At 44.9% G+C, this 19,609-nt stretch overlaps 1 protein-coding gene across 6 annotated transcripts in view; it reads left to right on the forward strand.

Annotated features, from left to right (window-relative positions):
* Positions 1-19,609, forward strand: part of COPG1 (coat protein complex I subunit gamma 1) — a 41,274-nt gene that overhangs the window by 9,782 nt on the left and 11,883 nt on the right. For 3 of the 6 annotated variants that reach the window (XR_014788532.1, XM_084840144.1, XM_084840146.1), the window contains 11 exons: positions 82-215; positions 1,917-1,984; positions 3,458-3,646; positions 3,762-3,857; positions 5,035-5,208; positions 8,128-8,371; positions 9,117-9,192; positions 10,430-10,533; positions 12,747-12,872; positions 13,298-13,366; positions 19,095-19,237. Coding sequence is in view for 4 of the 6 variants with exons in the window: in XM_084840144.1 (XP_084696270.1) it covers positions 82-215; positions 1,917-1,984; positions 3,458-3,646; positions 3,762-3,857; positions 5,035-5,208; positions 8,128-8,371; positions 9,117-9,192; positions 10,430-10,533; positions 12,747-12,872; positions 13,298-13,366; positions 19,095-19,237 (1,423 nt within the window). In the remaining 2 variants the exon portion in view is untranslated. The remainder of the gene's footprint in view (positions 1-81; positions 216-1,916; positions 1,985-3,457; positions 3,647-3,761; positions 3,858-5,034; positions 5,209-8,127; positions 8,372-9,116; positions 9,193-10,429; positions 10,534-12,746; positions 12,873-13,297; positions 13,367-19,094; positions 19,238-19,609) is intronic. The other 3 variants (XR_014788533.1, XM_084840145.1, XM_084840147.1) reach the window with 1 other exon arrangement.

Consider the following 19,609-nt stretch of genomic DNA (forward strand, 5'->3'; position numbering starts at 1 on the left):
GAACCTGATTATATGGAATAAAATCAACTGACTAGACTAATATCAAGTGTGAGGCTGACTCCCCTTCTTCTCTTTGAGTAGCCGTGATAGCCCCCTGTTTGATTTCATCGAGAGCTGCTTAAGGAGCAAGCATGAGATGGTGGTCTATGAAGCTGCATCTGCCATTGTCAACCTGCCCAGCTGTACGGCCAAAGAGCTTGCACCTGCTGTGTCTGGTAATTCCTTTGCTTTGGAAAGGTTTGCTCGGGTTTGTTGGTTGACTTAGAAAATGACAATACAGTATATTACAACAGGGGTAAGCAGCTGGGATCACCTCAAAGCAAAGTGAGGGCCTCCCGTTGCTGCTACCTTAACTTCCCATGAAGTCTTCTGAGCTACATGATGGAGCTCAGAGACATTCTTAGGAAATGAAGATGAGAGAGAGAGGGAGGGGATGGATAGGAGCATGTCTGTATATGTGTGAGACAGACTGCATCTACAGGTCCAGAGTGAGAAAGATAACATGGGAATGCGTTGGCTGGCAGAGGAGAGGGGAAAGAAAAAACTGTTTGCTTTCTGTGAAATAGGTGTCTTTTGGCACTGATAACTGTGCGTTCAAAGGAGTTGTTTAGTGTGCTGCGGCTCAAACCCAATCTCTGCCTTATACACTGTCATTTTGGCAGGTTGCTTGTCCTTTGTGACCAGCTATGCATATGCGTCCTATGGAATCCATTTTGTGATGGTGCCCACAATAGTTTCCTCAAATTGCGAAATGTGCCTAAGGGCCCAAACAGTTGCCTAACCCTGTATTACAAAGATACATGAAAAACATGGAAGAAAATTTCCGTAAGGGTACTGATGAAGCAAAGAATGGGAAATAATCTGGAGATCTTGTCATCTCAGACCAGCTTTTGGATTCAAAGCACGTGTGTAGTTTACAGTAGTGATTTTTGGCTACAGCATGTTTATTTTTACAAGTTTTTCATACATCGTTGGAATATATTGCATTGTCATTTTCCAATACTATAATACTCACTTTACTCATTTGCTATAGGGTCATTGACTTTCTGGTTTTCTTGTTAGTTAGGGGACCCTCTCCTTTTTGGTTTGTCAGTTTGTTGGCTGACTTGACATGTGTTGGTTTGGTTGACTGATGGTAAAACAAAAGTTTCCCTGTCAGCAACAGGGACTTCCCTGCTGTATTCAAGCATAGGATTGCCAGATATTTTGGTTCTTGCTGCGTGTCTTGAGACAGGCCTGTATTGCAGAGCAATATCTGTGGAATGACACTCAGGCACGTGGATTGAAATGGTGCATTTGGGCTCTGGGGAAGAATGTGCAACAAGAATGCTGCTGCCTAATGATTACAATGAAAAGGAATGGCACTTTAAATGGAAGAAAAACTCAGGATAATAAACGGGGAAAGATGCTTAAGTGAGAGGATGAACAAGGAGTTGACACAAGTACAGAAATGGGGAATGTAATCTCCAACAGGCAGTTTAGATACTGCTGGGAAAGCAGTATAACAGCCTTTCCCAACCTGGTACACTTCAGATATCTTGGACTGCAACTCACATAATTCCCAGCCAACTGGGAATTAGTCCAGCATATCTGGAGGGCACCAGGTTGGGGAAGGCTACAGCAGGGGTGAGCAGAAAGTAGATCTCCAGATGTTTTGGACTTCAGCTCCCAGCATTCCTGACCATAGGCCATGATGGCAGGAGCCTCTGGGAATTGAAGTCCTAGACATCTGGAGATCTACCTTCTGCCCACCCCTGGGCTACAATATATAAACTAGTGACCTCCTCTAGTTCTCTGTAAATGAGAGAAACTTGTCTCTTCTGCACATTTCCTGTCCTTCCGTTTTCCCTTCCCATTTAGCCAGGCTGTAACAGTGACTCTGAATCATTGGCTAATAAAATTGTTGTTTTCTACAGTGTTGCAACTGTTCTGTAGTTCGCCCAAAGCAGCCCTTCGCTACGCAGCGGTTCGAACCCTCAACAAGGTAAGGAGGATAGAGGATACCTTGCCACTAAGTAATCACAATCAGCCTCCATTCTGAGATTAGGGGAGAAGGACTTAGGACAAAGAGGGCAACTTGTAGGGAGAGCCATCTGTTGTCTTGCAGACTAAGAGTTAAGCATGCCAATGTTACAGTCCAAACTCCATGGAGGAATACTTGGTGAGAGGTGGAGGAAGAATTGCTGGCTTGAGATTTTGCCTTGAAAAGGTCAGGATTCATATTTCTGTGGGGTTTTGTAATAGATTTGGATGGTTCCGCCATCTGGATGCAACTGAATTAGAGTTGGCAAATGCTGATTTTTACTACCCATGTGTTGAAGGAGCTCAGAGTGGCATTTTATTCTCATCACCAGCTGTGATGTAGAGTAGCTTGGTCCTACCAAATCAACTTTAGTTGTTAGAAATGTACTGCAGATTTGAGAGAGCCTGAGGAATGTTTCAAAGAACTGGAAATCCAGTGTGTGATACGTTTAAGTAGTTTATGTCTGTCAAGGGTCTTGCAATATGTATTTCATTCTATCTGCACTACGTTTGACTGAGATCTGAAGCCATGGGAAAATTTTAAAAAGCTTGTGAGATTTTTCTTGGAGTCTCACCTCAAGGTATAGCATATTTTTCCTAGGCAATGGGTGATACCTGATTTTTCCCTTCTACCTTGTCTTCTTGGTTTTGATTTCTCCCTGATAAAGACAGGATAGCCTCTGTATTTCATGTGGGAAAAGGCATCGTCTGTTCTTGCAGTGGCTGATCGTAATGGGAACTGGGTAACCGGCCTGGGTTATTTTAGCTCCTGTCAGTCCAGCAGTAAATTGGATGTGAGCCATGGCAAATATAGGCAAGTGTACCATCTGCCACTGGCTTCCTATTATCCTTCTTTCAATAGGGTTGCTATTGGGCCTTTTCAGATATAATGATCCCAGCTTCCTGAATGGTGGCTTAGAAAGCTGGGGACAAGCGTAGGGCCCACGCGCTTCTCCTGCGCCCCTCCGTGGCACACTGGGGTTGGCACTGCAATCTTGGTTAAATTAACCCACAGTTCATCATTGCATCTGAACTGGGGAACTGTGGTCTAATGTTAATTGAAGATCCTGGCTAGTAATCTGACATTAAACCATAGTTCCCTCATCTCAGATGTAATGGGGGAACTGTGATTTAAAGAAACCAGGATTGAAGAATTGAAGCCGGCATGCAACAACAGCAAGCAAAGTGGGGGTAACGCAGGCCTGGCTTGTATTTCATTTATTATATTTCTATACCACCCCATAGCCAAAGCTCTCTGGGTGGTTCACAAAAATTTCTGGTATATTAAGCCAGAAATGTTTGGCGTGACCTGGCTGATCATGCTGGAGTTCTGAATCCTCCCCAGGTGTACATGTATTGATAATATTTTATATCCAGGCTTGCAAGGTCACCTGGCTGCATGGAGTGAATTCTGCTTTCTGTACTTCTCCACTAGGTTGCTATGAAGCATCCATCTGCTGTGACTGCGTGTAACCTTGACTTGGAGAACCTGGTGACAGACTCCAACCGCAGCATTGCTACGCTGGCTATCACAACCCTGCTGAAAACCGGCAATGAGAGCAGCATCGACCGGCTCATGAAACAGATCTCCTCCTTCATGTCTGAAATCTCAGATGAGTTCAAGGCATGGAAAGAATTTGTGTTGGGCCTTTATTGACCTTTACATTTTGGGATTGGGGGCCTGATGTGAGACATGATTCCGGTTGTTCAGTGTTCTTGTTTCCCCAAATCCTGTCTAGGTCGTGGTGGTACAGGCCATCAGTGCCCTCTGTCAGAAGTATCCACGCAAGCATGCGATCCTCATGAACTTCCTCTTCACCATGCTCCGTGAGGAGGTAAGCACAGCTATTTGGGGTGTTGCCATTATTATTGACTTAGGGCAATGCTTATTCTGGGAGTCTTACAACCCAGATTCGAAGCCTGTATGGTAGAATGGGCAGGCTTCATGCCACTGTACTGTACAGTCAAAATTCTGAAATGTGAAGCTCCATCCGCTCACAGCATGCATGCCTGCTGTTAGGGATGTATGTTGGATTCGGACTAAGTCCAAATCCTGACCAGAATTGGGCCACTTTGGAAAAATCATTTCCCTCTGAAGCCAACAGAACTGAAGCCACTCCAGAACAAGGCTTTGTTGTGACTTGTGTTTCGGGTACGATATGCGCCTTACAGACTTTATGTCTCTGAATAGCATCTTTTGGTTTCGTTTCTCTAAACACTGCAGGGGAGGGAAGGAGTGCAGTTGAGTGACTGACAGGTTCACCTTCTAATCCTAGGACAAGTTTTACCACGAGCTCCAGTCAATGTGCTTTGTGGGAGGGTGAGAATGGGACTGTGAGAAGTCCATTCTTCCAATGCCACCAGGCTTCACGATGAAAAAAAGCCTTAAACTGGTTTTCAAGCATCCTAATTCCCTGGCCCTTGCACCTGTCATTCTAAATCTTGCAGGTATCTTGCCTGGAGTCACCTCTATGATGTGTGCCTTTTTCATACAAATTGACCAACAGACTGGGGTTTGGGGGAGGGAGGGAGGAAGGGAGGGGAAGCGAATCACTTCCCCCTCTCCCCCCCCCATGGGCAACTCCCCTTCCACATGAACCACTGCACCTATCCTTCTGAAACTTCGTACCTCTAGGCTGCCTGTAATTTTCAGAACAATGGTGCACAAGGTACCTAGGGGGATAAGCCCGTCCGGTTTTGGAGACCTCAAAATGTCAAGGCTGCTCTTGCACACAAGAAACCCCCCTTTGGCTGTTGTTCTGAAATTCTGCAGGCTTGGTCCCCTCAGAAGGGGCAGCTTTCCCTCCAGTTTTTATCCAATTCTGCTAAGAAATAAAATTATCGGCAGTTCCTTTAAAAATAAAATCAGACCGTAACGATGCGTAGCACAAAAAACCCTGCACTTATTTTTCTGACTCTGGTCAGGCATAAGGGGCTACTATGCCTGCAGCTATAATCTGGTTCTGACCAAGAGAAAAATAGTTATAGCCATTTTTTGATTTCCCATGATAGTCAATGGGAAGCACGAAGCCTTGGTTTTCCAAACCTCGACTTGGGTTCGGTACTGAGTCGAAGCGGACCAACTCCGAATCGGTCCAAGCAGAAGCAGGCCGTATTCTGAAGTGCCGAATTGGGGTCCAAGTCGAAGCGGGGTGTCGGTGCACACCTCTACCTACTACAGACATGGTACATGTTTGTCAATATTAGCCCAAACCTGGCTTCTATTTCCTAAAGAAAAGTATTACTGTTTATTACTCTTTTTACTGGGCACAATGAGTTCACGCATAGCATGGTGTAGGTTGAAGAGGGTTTTTCTAGGGTATTTGTTGGTGTATGTTAAGTCATTTTAACATTCAGCCTACATGTCTATATTTTAGATGGGACTTCTCTACAGCCAGTGTCTATTTAATAATGAACACTGTTTTTCCTTGCCATCCATAATATGCTGACCACAAATCCTAAAAAGACCTTGTGAGGATTCTTGCTATGCTGCCCCACACACAAAGGCACTCAGGGAAAATTATGTAATGGGAGTGAGCAAATGTTACTTCACCCTGCCCTCATTAGAGCTTGAAGTCATGGCCTACCAGGCCTTTCGCTGGAACTCCATCTCCTTCTCAACTTGATACAGGAAGCCTTAATATCCAGTTCAAAAACCCTGGCCCCTATCAAGAATTCTAGTTTCCTTCTGTCTCCACCTTCACGTGTAGAGTGGACATGGGCCCCCAGCCAGTTATTGGCTGTCTCAGCAATCTGTGTCTGAAAATCTGCTTTTGTGCATCTTATTGTCAAGCTCAAACATCTTTGTCCTTTCCTTTGTCAGTGCTACAGTGCTGCAAAGGAATCTTAAGCAGATCACACACAGGAGTCCGTTATATCTCCAGAGCTATTCTGAGACTTTTTTTTAAGAATGATCTGATGCAATACTCATCCTTATTACCCAGCCTCCAGTGATTTTTTTCAGTCATTATATTGTTTTCTGGCAAGAAAAGCCTTCAGATTTGATGATACTAAGCCTATATAGGCAGAATTATTATCATTCCACCCACACAAAATCTGTCAGAACAGAACATTCCATTTTCAGAGGCATTCTGGAGTGCTCTGGTTTCAAAGTTCCTTCTTATGCCTAATGGAAACCTAATGGCTCCAGGGCTGATGATTGAACCTGACCATAACTACAAGCATGGACCAAACTTTAGAGAAGGCGCTACATGTTTGAATTGTGAGGGCACTGAATGGTTTCTTTCTCTGTTAAGCAGAGGTGCAGAACCTCAGGCCGAAAGGACATATCTGGCCCTCTGGAGGCCCTAATCTGGCCCTCCGGGGCTCCCCAGAGGGCCATAACCCTTCACCCCGTTTCCCCCAACCACTGATCATTTGGTAGTTTCCTGTCTTTTCTGACATTTTTTCATTGTAAAAGGAAATGCTTCTCCTAAGGCTTAGTTGCTGGCAGTAAGAGCTTTAAGCTACAGCATGCTGGTATTTTTGGCCCCACCCTTTTGTCTTTGACCCCACCCACCACTGGACTGCAGCCCCCAAGAGTTTCTCCAAGATGGAATTTGGCCCTCGGGCGGAAAGAGGTTCTGCGTCCCTGCCATAAAGTAACGTTGGAATTCAGGGCAGGCTGTTGTTATTGTAAGGTCTCATTATATAATGTTTTACTTGTGTTAGGTTAATAGAAAGCAATAGGAATATTTTAGATTTTAATTTGTTTGGTGTTAATTTTTAAAATCTAAATAAATACATATATGTGTGTGTATGTGCACGCACCCAGACCCCAGCAGTCACCAGAATGCCTTTGATTTTTTGTTGCATGTGTGTTTGGTTCACTTCTTGCCCTGGGTTCATAATGCTGAATGATAGTGACAGCCTCATACATGTAACCTGTGGGAGGCCTAATTTCTTCTTGAGTTAGAATTCCACCCCTGCAAGTGTAAAGAGAGTCAATTCTGCATGCAATAACCAGATGCTAGATATATCCAAGGAAGATGAAGCTCTCTTGTCTTACACTACATTTCATTTAGTCCTCTTTTTTTCCTTTTTCCTTTTGAACTGATATACCTGCTTAGGTGTATGCTGTAAAAATCACACACACACACACACACACACACACACACACATATGTCATTTTATGAAAGGGTCAAATATCCTGATGTTCGCTCAGTGGGTACTTCATGAATACAAAAATATGAATCCTTGGGCCATCCCATCTTTGTGTCTCTTCGTGCCTTTGTGTATGATGTTATTCTTTAAAGGATCTCTGCAGATACTGATTATAGGCTACCCTGAGGGATTATTCAGAAGAGGCTTGGGATAGAGGGTCAAAACCCAGTGCTCTTGACTACCGGAAGCTCCACTACGGCTACCTCTTTGTTCCTATGCCCTCTAGTGAAGTCTGTCTCCACACATTTCAAGTTTCCCCACCCCCAAACATAAAGATTTATTTGTCATATGTATGTCCACCTTCCTCTTTCAACAGAAAAATGTGAGGCAGCTAACGAAAGAAATAGAAGTATACCAACGGGTCAAAGCAGATCAATGGACTAGAGGGGGAGAAATCACTTTTAACCAGGGGTGGGAACCTTTTTGCTGTTGAGGGCCCCCATGGGTGATCTTGTCCAGGGCCACACCTCAGCAGTGGGCACAGCCAAAGCCAGTCGTGGGCAGGGCCAAAGCCAGAAGTGGGCTGGTCACCTGTTTTCTCTTTGTGCCCACCCCCCCGCTTTCTCTCCCTCTTCCTTACCTCCCAGCAGTCTGCCAGGGAAGGGGACAGATCACTCTTACCAGAGGCTTAAACTGATTGCCTGCAGAGGGCGTTTGAAATTAGGTCGAGGGCTGCGTGAAATTAGGCCAAAGAGTGCATGCAGCTCTAGGGCTGCAGGTTCCCCACCACTGCTTTAAGCAATGAAAGCTTAAAATCTTCAGAGCTCCAGACTCTTTGCTAAGCACGCAGGTGTCTGAGTGTCCTACTACCCCTCTCACTCCGAAATGCAGATAAGAATGCTTTGTTCTCGAGCAGCTTTCGTTTTTTAGAAAGTCCCAGTAAAAGTAGAGCCCCCCTCCTCTGTTCCTCTTTCTTACTGGCCTGTTCACATTACTGCCTAGGGTGGCTTTGAGTACAAACGAGCCATCGTTGAATGTATCATCGGCATCATTGAGGAGAACTCCGAGAGCAAGGAAACCGGCCTCTCCCACCTCTGCGAGTTCATTGAGGACTGCGAGTTCACTGTCCTGGCCACCCGTATTCTCCACCTGCTGGGCCAGGAAGGGCCCAAGACCAACAACCCTTCAAAATATATCCGTTTCATTTACAACCGTGTTGTCTTGGAACATGAGGAGGTCAGGGCAGGTACGTGGACTAGAAAAGCACATACCATAGGGCACAGGAAGCTGCTTTATACCGACTCAGACGGTTGCTCCATCTAGCTTCGTGTTGCCTACACCAGCCAGTAATTGCCCTCCAGGGTTTCAGACAGGGGTCTTTCCCTGTCCTACCTGGAGACACCGGGGATTGAACCTAGGACTTTCTGCATGTAAAGTAGGCGATTTACCACTGAGCAGCAGCCCCTCCCCTTCATGCACTTTGAGATAATCACTCTTCTGACTCAAAATCAAATTAAGGATGGAATCACTTGAGATCTGGGTGCACATTTTTAAAGAGGAACTTTGCTTGATTCCTTCTGAACACTTTTACGTAAAGGAAGTATGGCCTGAACAGAATGCTGGCCAAGATGGACCCTTGACCTGATCCAGCATGGCTCTTGTGTTTTTAAAGTACCACCATCCATTGGCTGGAGTGCAAATATCCCCTCAATCAGATGTAGGGTATCTGCAAAGAGGAGTTCAGATCCTTGAATACAATTCCACTGTGTTAGTTTTTTAGGTGATCGCTAGAATCCAACTGTTCCTGGAACAATTCTGTGACTGATTTCCTAACCCGTACTTGGTTAGAGCAACATTATATATAAATGGCCAAAGAGATGATAAAAACAAAAGTCTCAGGATCTTCTCAGACGGTTTTCTCCAACTGATCATCCCCCTTTCTCTTCCTTTCCTTTCCTTTCCTTTCCTTTTTTTTTTGCATTTGTTTGCAGGTGCTGTGAGTGCTCTGGCCAAATTTGGGGCTCAGAATGAAGAGATGCTACCAAGCATCCTAGTGTTGCTGAAGAGGTGAGTTACGGGTAAAGCAGCTTGATCATGTGGGGCATTTCAGGAGATCTACCCCAAAAATTTGAGGACATGTCCATGCCTTCTTTGTCCAGTACTGCAGCACATAACCAGCAGTGCAAACAACTCTCTCTAGGAAAGGGGGGCATTTTTTTCCTGCTGGGACAGCCGTGAAAAAAGCCAGTCATGCAGACTCCATGCCCAAAGCTGGTTTTATCATCATTCCTGCTGCTGCGTGAACAGACAGAGCCAATTTGGGCTGAAATCCTCTGCATATCTGGACTGTAGGAATTTGATATGATGTAGAAGTACAACTGATCCCCCCCCCCATGCCCCCAAAAAGCAATCCACAAACTTGCTACATGTCTCTGTTCTTTCTGACACAGAAAAGTTATCTGGCTGATCAGAGCTACTATTGCAGCTAGGATTCTTGGATCCATATCCTTGGGGCAAACTGGCAGAGCAGGAAGCATTGGAACACCAGGAATTCATTTGGCCAATTTTGAGGATAGAATCAGTTCACAAAAGGCATGAGAAAATGTACAAAGCTATTTTTTGTGTGCTAGAAATAATAGCGTCTCACTTTGCAGATCCCTAAAACTACAAAATTCAGAGGAAGGAAAATACAAATTTGCAAAATAAGAAAACGCCTGTAAACACTAGACTGTAAAGTAAACATTTAGAGCTAGGGAAAGTACCATGTGTATCAAAGCTGGGGTGAACGATCTCTGTGCCATGATTCTGTAGGTGAATTTAGTGTAGAATCATTCTTGAAAAGCTTTTCCCAAAAGCTTGATCTGCATAATCCCATATGGAAGAGAGGTATAATATCAGGGACCTGAACATAATAACCAAAAATGCTGCCACAGTTCTGGGTTGCTTCCAGATGGAGGGGGTTATGTGGTGCATTGAAACAGTGCACTGATCTAGTCCCTCTAGTCTAAATGGCAGATTAGGAGATGAGCATGGTCAGCCCAAATGCCACAGTCCGAAGAAGAGACTGTCCCACCCTCAGATTCACTCTTGTATTCAACACCACAAAATAACCTTAAGGGGGACAGAGTTAGGCACTTGTTTCCTGGAAATTGTCAGCGCTAGTGCTTAGCATACACTGCTGATCCCATCACTATACTACATGCTGTCATCTTTCCTGACCAGCTGGACTGGTTTAATATTCTGGGTAGGCCTATGTGAATTTACATGCCACCCACTGAGCAGAGCGCTCTGATTTTTATTTCAGGTGTGTGATGGATGATGACAATGAAGTGAGAGACAGGGCCACGTTCTACCTGAGTGTCCTGGAACAGAAGCAAAAGGCCCTCAATGCTGGCTACATTCTGAATGGTAACTGACATACAGATTTAGGGTGCCATCCTATGAGGATAGTCAGCCGCCTCCAAACTCGGAGGCAGCTGACTATCCAGTGCAGGACAGGCAGAGCGGGGAGGGGATCTTCTCCTCTGCACTCTGGCAGCCCTGCATTTGCAGCTGGATGGACGATTTTGGCTGTCTAGCTGGGGCGCCTTGGAGCAGGGAGGGGGAGGCTGGGTGGCACATTGGAAACATCATAACGGCACTTCTGCCCTCCCTGCCCCCAGTTAAGCCCCATGTTTGGCTGCTCTGTGCTGCTCTTACAGCAGTGCGGAGCTCTGGCTCCAAGTTCAGTTCCCAGAAAATGAAAAATCCTATGGCCGTCTAGCCGCTGTCTAGCAGCCATAGGATTGCGCCCTTGGTGGCTTTTTTTAAAATGAAGTTGCTTTTACTGCTGGAACTTAACATGGTGTTGAACAGGCGAGGTCTTGGGAAGCTTTAAATACCCCAAAGACTGTGATGTAGATTTCCCAGTAAAAACTGTTGTTGTTGTTCAGTCGTTAAGTCGTGTCCGACTCTTCGTGACCCCATGGACCATAGCACGCCAGGCCTTCCTGTCCTGCGCTCTCTCCCGGAGCATGCTCAAGTCCATATTCATTGCATCGGTGATGCTATCTAGCCATCTCATCCTCTGCCGTCCCCTTCTCCTTTTGCCTTCAGTCTTTCCCAGCATCAGGGTCTTTTCCAGTGAGTTTTCTCTTCGCATTAGGTGGCCAAAATATTTGAGCTTCAGCTTCAGTATCTGTCCTTCCAATGAGCACTCAGGGTTGATTTCCTTTATGATGGACTGATTTGACCTCCTTGCAGTCCAGGGGACTCGTAAGAGTCTTCTCCAGCACCACAGTTCGAAAGCATCGATTCTTCAGCGCTCAGCCTTCCTTATACTCCAGCTCTCACAGCCATACGTTGCTACTGGGAAAACCATAGCTTTGATTAGACGGACCTTAGTAAAAACTGTAGGTGCTGCATTTTGGCTCAGGGGGACTGTGTGCGTGTGATGACCTTACATTTGATTGGGACCTTTTTAAAGATAGCTTTCAAGTTGCTAGATTCAGAAGCTGGTTGGGGCAGTTTGCCCTCGCCCAAGTTCTCTGGGCACCTTTGATACCAATATAAAAACTTCCCACAATCATGCAAGTCAGACGGACCAAAAGGAAAACCTTATATCTGAATACTTTCCCTACCCGAATCCTTGATTGATGCAGGGAACTCAGAATGTTTAACTCATCACCCTAAAACCCACACACACACCCTGCAAAATTCTGAACTTATCACCCTAGCCCTCACCAAAGAACAACCCTTATCCTCTCTTCTCTATTTCCCTGAATTGCCACCTTGATTCCTGCCAAAGCAGCATGCAGATGATTCCCCTTCTGTCTTGGCCTAGCAGTTTTCACCTTCCAGTGAACTCATCATTTGCATCTTCAGGCTAGAGGAGTACAACCAAAACTCATCATTTGCATCTTCAGGCTAGAGGAGTACAACCAAAACTCATCATTTGCATCTTCAGGCTAGAGCAGTACATTTCCTCTTTAGCCAAGAGGCTGGCCTGGAACAAGGGACAGGAACAAAGGCAATATAGATGTCCTAATTCCCCTTCCTCACCCCACCTCCCACCCAACAGCTGGCACCCTTTGGGGTAGTGCAGAGTCTATGATTTTTAAACGCCTGCTGGCTGGAAGGTTTCTTTCAGTTTCCTGACATTTACTGCTTTTTTTAAAAGTCTCTAAGTCAGCAGAGAAGGCTTAACATGGCATGAAGGGCAGATGAGGATTTGATCTTGATTTCCAGATCTGCTCTCCCATCTCTGTGGTAGCATTAAGCTGTCTGAGCAGGCTGTATAATGATGCATGGCAGAGCCTCTTTGCCCCCCCCCCCACACACACTTTCAAGCCCTAAATGGATATTAATCAGGAATGGATTTGCTTTGCTGCCGAGCAGTTAGGTGCCTCTGCATCTTGATAGAGAGATTCACAGTGGGTAGTTGCTCGTAGCTTGATGTGCAACCCAGTTAAGCTGTGGGGGATTAAACTGGCTAAAATCCAAGCTCTCTAAGTAGTTTTTTTTTAATGAGGCCATATGGAAGAGCAGATGTGGAGAGTTAATTGTGCTCTGATTTATACGCTGAGAAAGAGCTCTTTGGCTTTCCCGTAGATTTGATTTTTGTCACCGTTTCTCTTCTGCAGGATTGACGGTATCCATCCCTGGCCTGGAGAGGGCGCTGCATCAATACACTCTGGAGCCCTCCGAGAAACCCTTTGATCTGAAGTCGGTGCCCTTAGCAACTGCCCCCATCATTGAACAAAGAACAGGTAACTGTAGAAATAACAGAGGGGAAATGTTCTTATTATCAGGACTGTTCTTGGGCATCATCCAGCTCTCTCTGCCCTTTCAAGGTGTCCTGGCTTGGATTTCATAGGGGTTCTTTCAGCAGTAGCATCTGTGATGCTTCAGTTTAATCCTATTAGATGTTTGGGACAGTTTTCTTTTCCCCTTACACTGTCTTCTTATTAAACTTTTGGCAGCATCCTCTTGTGTGACTGTAATAAACCTGTTGTTTGTTCCAAATCTGGCTCTCCCTCCCACCCACCCCTTTTTTCCTCTAAATGAGTATCAAAAATCAGTGCTGCTTCACTGTGAGTTGAGCAAGTCCCTTTTGAATTGCTACAATATACCTTGAGGTCAGCAAGCTTGTGAATTATTATATTTGTACTGTGTTTTTCTTGCCCCTCAACAGAAAATGCTCCCATCTCTGCGGTCAAACAGCCAGATAAAGTGGCAGCAACCCGACAAGAAATATTCCAAGGTATGCTTTCACCATGTGTTTGGGAACAAAATAAAATGGCAAAGTAGTTTGTAGGATGTGGGTTTATTCCTTCAGTCTTCTGACATCTGCAACTTCTCTGATAGTTGGCTCATTACCTAGGAACACTTGATTGATTGATGCAAAGAGTTTTCTGTCCCCCCCCCCCCATCTAGTTGATCTTATCTGTGTGGACTGCACTCCTCTGAATTTTGGGAAATAACTGTGCTTGTTGTCTGTGTACTTGGTGAGAGATTGATAGCTAGATCCAAGACACGTAGTGAACTGTAATCTATTTGGGGCATGAGTAGTGGTCTTGTTTTATACTCTTTCTCCTGCATTTTATATTCTGATGACAGATGTGGGACCCTGCGGTGCTTCTATCATCTTGGCCATTTTGTCTTAACTCTTGTTCAGTCGTGTCCGACTCTTCGTGACCCCATGGACCATAGCACGCCAGGCCTTCCTGTCCTGCTCTCTCTCCCGGAGCGTGCTCAAGTTCATATTCATTGCATCGGTGATGCTATCTAGCCATCTCATCCTCTGCCGTCCCCTTCTCCTTTTGCCTTCAGTCTTTCCCAGCATCAGGGTCTTTTCCAAAGAGTTTTCTCTTCGCATTAGGTGGCCAAAATATTGGAGCTTCAGCTTCAGTATCTGTCCTTCCAATGAGCACTCAGGGTTGATTTCCTTTAGGATTGACTGATTTGACCTCCTTGCTGTCCAGGGGACTCGTAAGAGTCTTCTCCAGCACCACAGTTCGAAAGCATCAATTCTTCGGCGCTCAGCCTTCCTTATAGTCCAGCTCTCACAGCCATACATTACTACTGGGAAAACCGTAGCTTTGATTAGACGGACCTTTGTCGGCAAGGTGATGTCTCTGCTTTTTACTATGCTGTCTAGGTTGGCCATAGCTTTCCTCCCAAGGAGCAAGCGTCTTTTAATTTCATGGCTACAGTCACCGTCTGCGGTGATCTTGGAGCCCAAGAAAGTAAAATCTGTCACTGCTTCCATTTCTTCCCCTTCTATATGCCAGGAAGTGATGGGGCCAGATGCCATGATCTTAGTTTTTTTAATGTTGAGTTTCAAACCAGCTGTTGCACTCTCCTCTTTCACCCTCAACAAGAAGCTCTTTAGATCCTCTTCACTTTCTGCCATTAGGGTGGTATCATCTGCATATCGGAGGTTGCTGAGAATTCTCCCAGCAATCTTAATTCCGACTTGTGATTCATCCAGTGCGGCGTTTCTCATGATGTACTCTGCATATAAGTTAAATAAGCAGGGTGACAATATGCAGCCTTGTCGTACTCCTTTCCCAATTTTGAACCACTCGGTTGTTCCATGTCTGGTTCTTACTGTTGCTTCTTGACCCTTGTACAGGTTTCTCAGGAGACAGGTAAGGTGGTCTGGTATTCCCATCACTTTTAGAATTTGCCACAGTTTGTTGTGATCCACACAATCAAAGGCTTTAGCGTAGTCAATGAAGCAGAAATAGACGTTTTTCTGGAATTCTCTTGCTTTCTCCATGATGCAGCGAATGTTGGTGATTTGATCTCTCGTTCCTCTGCCTCTTCGAAACCCAGCTTGTACTTCCGGTAGTTCTCGGTTCGCATACTGCTGAAGCCTAGCTTGTAGGATTTTGAGCATCACCTTGCTGGCATGTGAAATGAGCGCAATTGTGTGGTAGTTTGAACACTCTTTGGCATTGCCCTTCTTTGGATTTGGAATGTAAATTGACCTTTTCCAGTCTTGCGGCCATTGTTGAGTGTTCAAAATTTGTTGGCATATTGAATGCAGCACTTTAACAGCATCATCTTTTAGGATTTTAAATAGCTCTGCTGGAATAATGTCATCTCTGCTAGCTTTGTTGTTAGTAATGCTTCCTAAGGCCCACTTGACTTCACTCTCGAGGATGTCTGGCTCAAGTTCAGTGACCACACTATCATGGCTATCAGGGACATTCAGATCTTTCCTGTATAGTTCTTCTGTGTATTCTTGCCAGCTCTTCTTAATCTCATCTGCTTCTGTTAGGTCCCTGCCTTCTTTGTCCTTTATCATGCCCGTCTTTGCACAAAACGTTCCCGTGAGATCTCCAATTTTCTTGAAGAGATCTCTAGTCTTTCCCATTCTGTTGTTTTCCTCGATTTCTTTGCATTGTTCATTTAAGAAGGCCTTCTTGTCTCTCCTTGCTATTCTCTGGAACTCTGCATTCAGTTGGATATATCTTTCCCTTTCTCCCTTGCTTTTCGCTTCCCTTCTTTCGTCAGCTACTTGTAAAGCCTCATCAGACAGCCACTTGGCTTTCTTGCATTTCTTTTTCTTTGGTATGGATTTCGTTGCTGCCTCCTGAACAATGTTACGGACCTCTGTCCATAGTTCCTCAGGCACTCTGTCTATCAGGTCTAATCCTTTAAATCTATTCCTCACCTCCACTGTATATTCATAAGGGATATGATTTAGGTCATACCTGAATGGTTTAGTGGTTTTCCCGACGTTCTTCAATTTAAGCCAAAATTTTGCAACAAGAAGCTCATGATCTGAGCCACAATAGGCTCCAGGTCTTGTTTTGACTGACTGTATAGAGCTTCTCCATCTTTGGCTGCAAAGGACATAATCAATCTGATTTCGATATTGACCATCTGGTGATGTCCATGTGTAGAGTCGCCTCTTGTGCTGTTGGAAAAGAGTGTTTGCGATGATCAGCATGTTCTCTTGGCAAAACTCTATTAGCTTTTGTCCTGCTTCATTTTGTACACCAAGGCCATGCCTGCCTGTTATCCTGGTGATTTCTTGACTTCCTACTTTAGCATTCCAATCCCCTATGATGAAGAGGACATCTTTTTTTGGTGTTAGTTCTAGAAGGTGTTGTAGGTCTTCATAGAACCAATCAACCTCAGCTTCTTCGGCCTCAGTGGTTGGGGCATAGACTTGAATTACTGTGATGTTGAATGGTTTGCCTTGGATTCGTACTGAGATCATTCTATCATTTTTAAGATTGTACCCCAGTACTGCTTTTCCCACCCTTTTGTTGACTATGAGTGCTACTCCATTTCTTCTAAGGGATTCTTGCCCACAATAGTAGATATGATGGTCACCTGAATTAAATTCGCCCATGCCTGTCCATTTTAGTTCGCTGATTCCCAAGATGTCGATATTCAATCTTGCCATCTCGTTTGACCACCTCTAGCTTACCTTGATTCATTGATCTGACATTCCAGGTTCCTAAACAATATTGTTCTTTACAGCATCGGATTTTCTTTTCACCACCAGACACATCCACAGCTGAGTGTCCTTTCGGCTTTGGCCCAGCCGCTTCACTCTTTCTGGCGCTACTTGGAAATACCCTCTGCTCTTCCCCAGTAGCATATTGGACACCTTCCGACCTGAGGGGCTCATCTTCCGGCGTCATCTCTTTTAGCCTTGTGATACGTTCCATGGGGTTTTCTTGGCAAGAATACTGGAGTGGGTTGCCATTTGCTTCTCCAGTGGACCACATTTTGTCAGAACTCTCTGCCATGACCTGTCCGTCTTGGGTGGCCCTGCACGGCATAGCTTATGGCTTCACTGAGTTACACAAGCCCCTTCGCCACAACAAGGCAGTGATCCATGAAGGGGGTAGGTCTTCATAGAACCCATCACCCTCAGCTTCTTCGGCCTCAGTGGTTGGGCCATAGACTTGAATTACTGTGATGTTGAATGGTTTGCCTTGGATTCGTACTGAGATCATTCTATCGTTTTTAAGATTGTACCCCAGTACTGCTTTTCCCACCCTTTTGTTGACTATGAGTGCTACTCCATTTCTTCTAAGGGATTCTTGCCCACAGTAGTAGATATGATGGTCACCTGAATTAAATTCACCCATGCCTGTCCATTTTAGTTCGCTGATTCCCAAGATGTCGATGTTCAATCTTGCCATCTCATGTTTGACCACCTCCAGCTTACCTTGATTCATTGATCTTACATTCCAGGTTCCTAAACAATATTGTTCTTTACAGTATCAGACTTTCTTTTCACCCCCAGACACATCCACAGCTGAGTGTCCTTTCGGCTTTGGCCCAGCCGCTTCACTCTTTCTGGCGCTACTTGGAAATTCCCTCTGCTCTTCCCCAGTAGTATATTGGACACCTTCCGACCTGAGGGGCTCATCTTCCGGCGTCATCTCTTTTAGCCTTGTGATACGTTCCATGGGGTTTTCTTGGCAAGAATACTGGAGTGGGTTGCCAGGTCCTTCTCCAGTGGACCACATTTTGTCAGAACTCTCTTTCATGACCTATCCGTCTTGGGTGGCCCTGCACGGCATAGCTTATGGCTTCACTGAGTTACGCAACCCCCTTCGCCACAACAAGGCAGTGATCCATGAAGGGGTGTCTTAACTCTGTCCCTGTACAAATCTACATCTGAATTCTTACAAGCAAAAGGAAGGCCTGTGTGAATTTTACATGTTTTTTCCCTTTGTTTTTGTAGAATTGCAGTTAAGTATTTTCCCCTACATAAACTTTGTGGAGGAGTTTGCTTTTATTCATATTTTACAGATAACGTACTCCCAGCCTCAATTCCTTTATCTCCCTAAAGCTATTCTCTGTCAGGAGTTGGCAACTTCAGGAGGTCTGGGGGCCATTTTTGCCCCTGCAGGCTGTGTGCGCGCACACCCCCACGGGTGGTAAAAATGGGGTGAAAATAAAAAAAATAAAACCAAAATGGCATCCGAAGCTGCTATGGAGCACCAAAAGGGTCAAAAAGGGTTAGCCTGAAAACAAGTTAATGTTAGCTTTTTGGTGTTCCAGAGCTCCAGAGGCCATTTCATTTGTCAAAAAATTATTTGTAAAACATCTTTTTTTTTAGTACTCCCAAATTTTGGGGTGATGGTGGTGGCAGGGGGCTCTGAGATGCAGACCACATGTTGCCCACTGCTACTGTAAGCTGAGGAGGGATTTGAACCTGGACCTCATCCAGTGCTTTAGACCCCAGACCACCCTGTCTGTTGCTGCTTGGAACTTCTGCATATGTGCAGTACTGGCTGCAGGGGTGGGGGTAGTTTTGTGGTAAGAGAATGCCACAGAATGCCCATATGAACACATTCCAATAGCTTTTTAAGCCTAAATTTTCCACCCAAATTTAAATGTTGTTGTTAATTATTGTCATCATTATCATCATCATCATCAAAAATATAGAATTCAGGAAGAAAGTGGAGAAAAAATCATTTTCTTCAACAAGGTTATTAATTATAAACAGTAATAAATGTTTAGATCTAAAAATCCTTGTATTTCCAAGGAGCTTCAATGTGTATTTCTGGATCTGTGTCCAACTCAAAGCAGGAGAGCACCCAGAAAAGCTATCTTCGTTCATCTTTTCTTTATCACCACAATAGGAGATGCCCATTTTGACTTTTAGCACCTACATTCACAGCAGCCCAAAAGTGTCCCCTGCGGAATTTATAATGCCAGAATGTGGCCAGCATAGGAAGAATAATTGGCAGAAGGAGACCAGCTCATGGGGCAAGGCGGGGGAGTCTCATGCACACTTGCCCAGGAAGATGGTGCACGAGCAGAGTTGCTCCACATATCTGTGGAAGAGCCTTTCTCTGGACAGACTCTTCAGGACAAATGAAGGGTATAGGGCAAAATGCTGAATAAATCTAACTTGCTAACTCTCCCTCCTTGCATTTGTCTAAAGAAATAATGCCCTGACAATGAATGGAATCCTCTTTCTTTTCTCACTCTCAATTGTATTTTAGAGCAACTAGCTGCTATTCCAGAGTTCCGGGGACTTGGCCCGCTGTTTAAGTCTTCTCCTGAGCCAGTGGCGCTTACAGAATTGGAGACGGAGTATGTGATCCACTGTACCAAGCACACATTCACCAACCACATGGTGTTCCAGGTGGGTATTGTGCTTGAAGAGACATTAGTGCAAATAGGGTTGTATCCAATCTGAGTCTTATTTAGAGTAAGCCCACTGATATGAATGGGGCTTAAGTTAGTCATGATGAACTGAAGCCCTATTCATTTCACTGGCTCTACTCTAAGTAAGACTACGACTGGATGCAACCCATTATCTCCTAACAGATATGACACCAGTGATGGTGGTCGAAATTCCAGTGGGGTAACCTTAGACCTTTGATCTATATAAATGAATGCCTCTGCTTCCATTTCTTGCACTAGGAATACAGTGGCACTGTATTAATTCATAGGTTGCATTTGGACATAACGCTAAACCATGGGAACAAGCCTGGGTGAGCCTGTGTCTCGGGCA

The sequence above is a fragment of the Heloderma suspectum genome, chromosome 2 (assembly GCF_057233095.1).
Source record: "Heloderma suspectum isolate Gila_16-S chromosome 2, 16-S_ref, whole genome shotgun sequence".
In the NCBI taxonomy this organism is placed as follows: Eukaryota; Metazoa; Chordata; class Lepidosauria; order Squamata; family Helodermatidae; genus Heloderma; species Heloderma suspectum.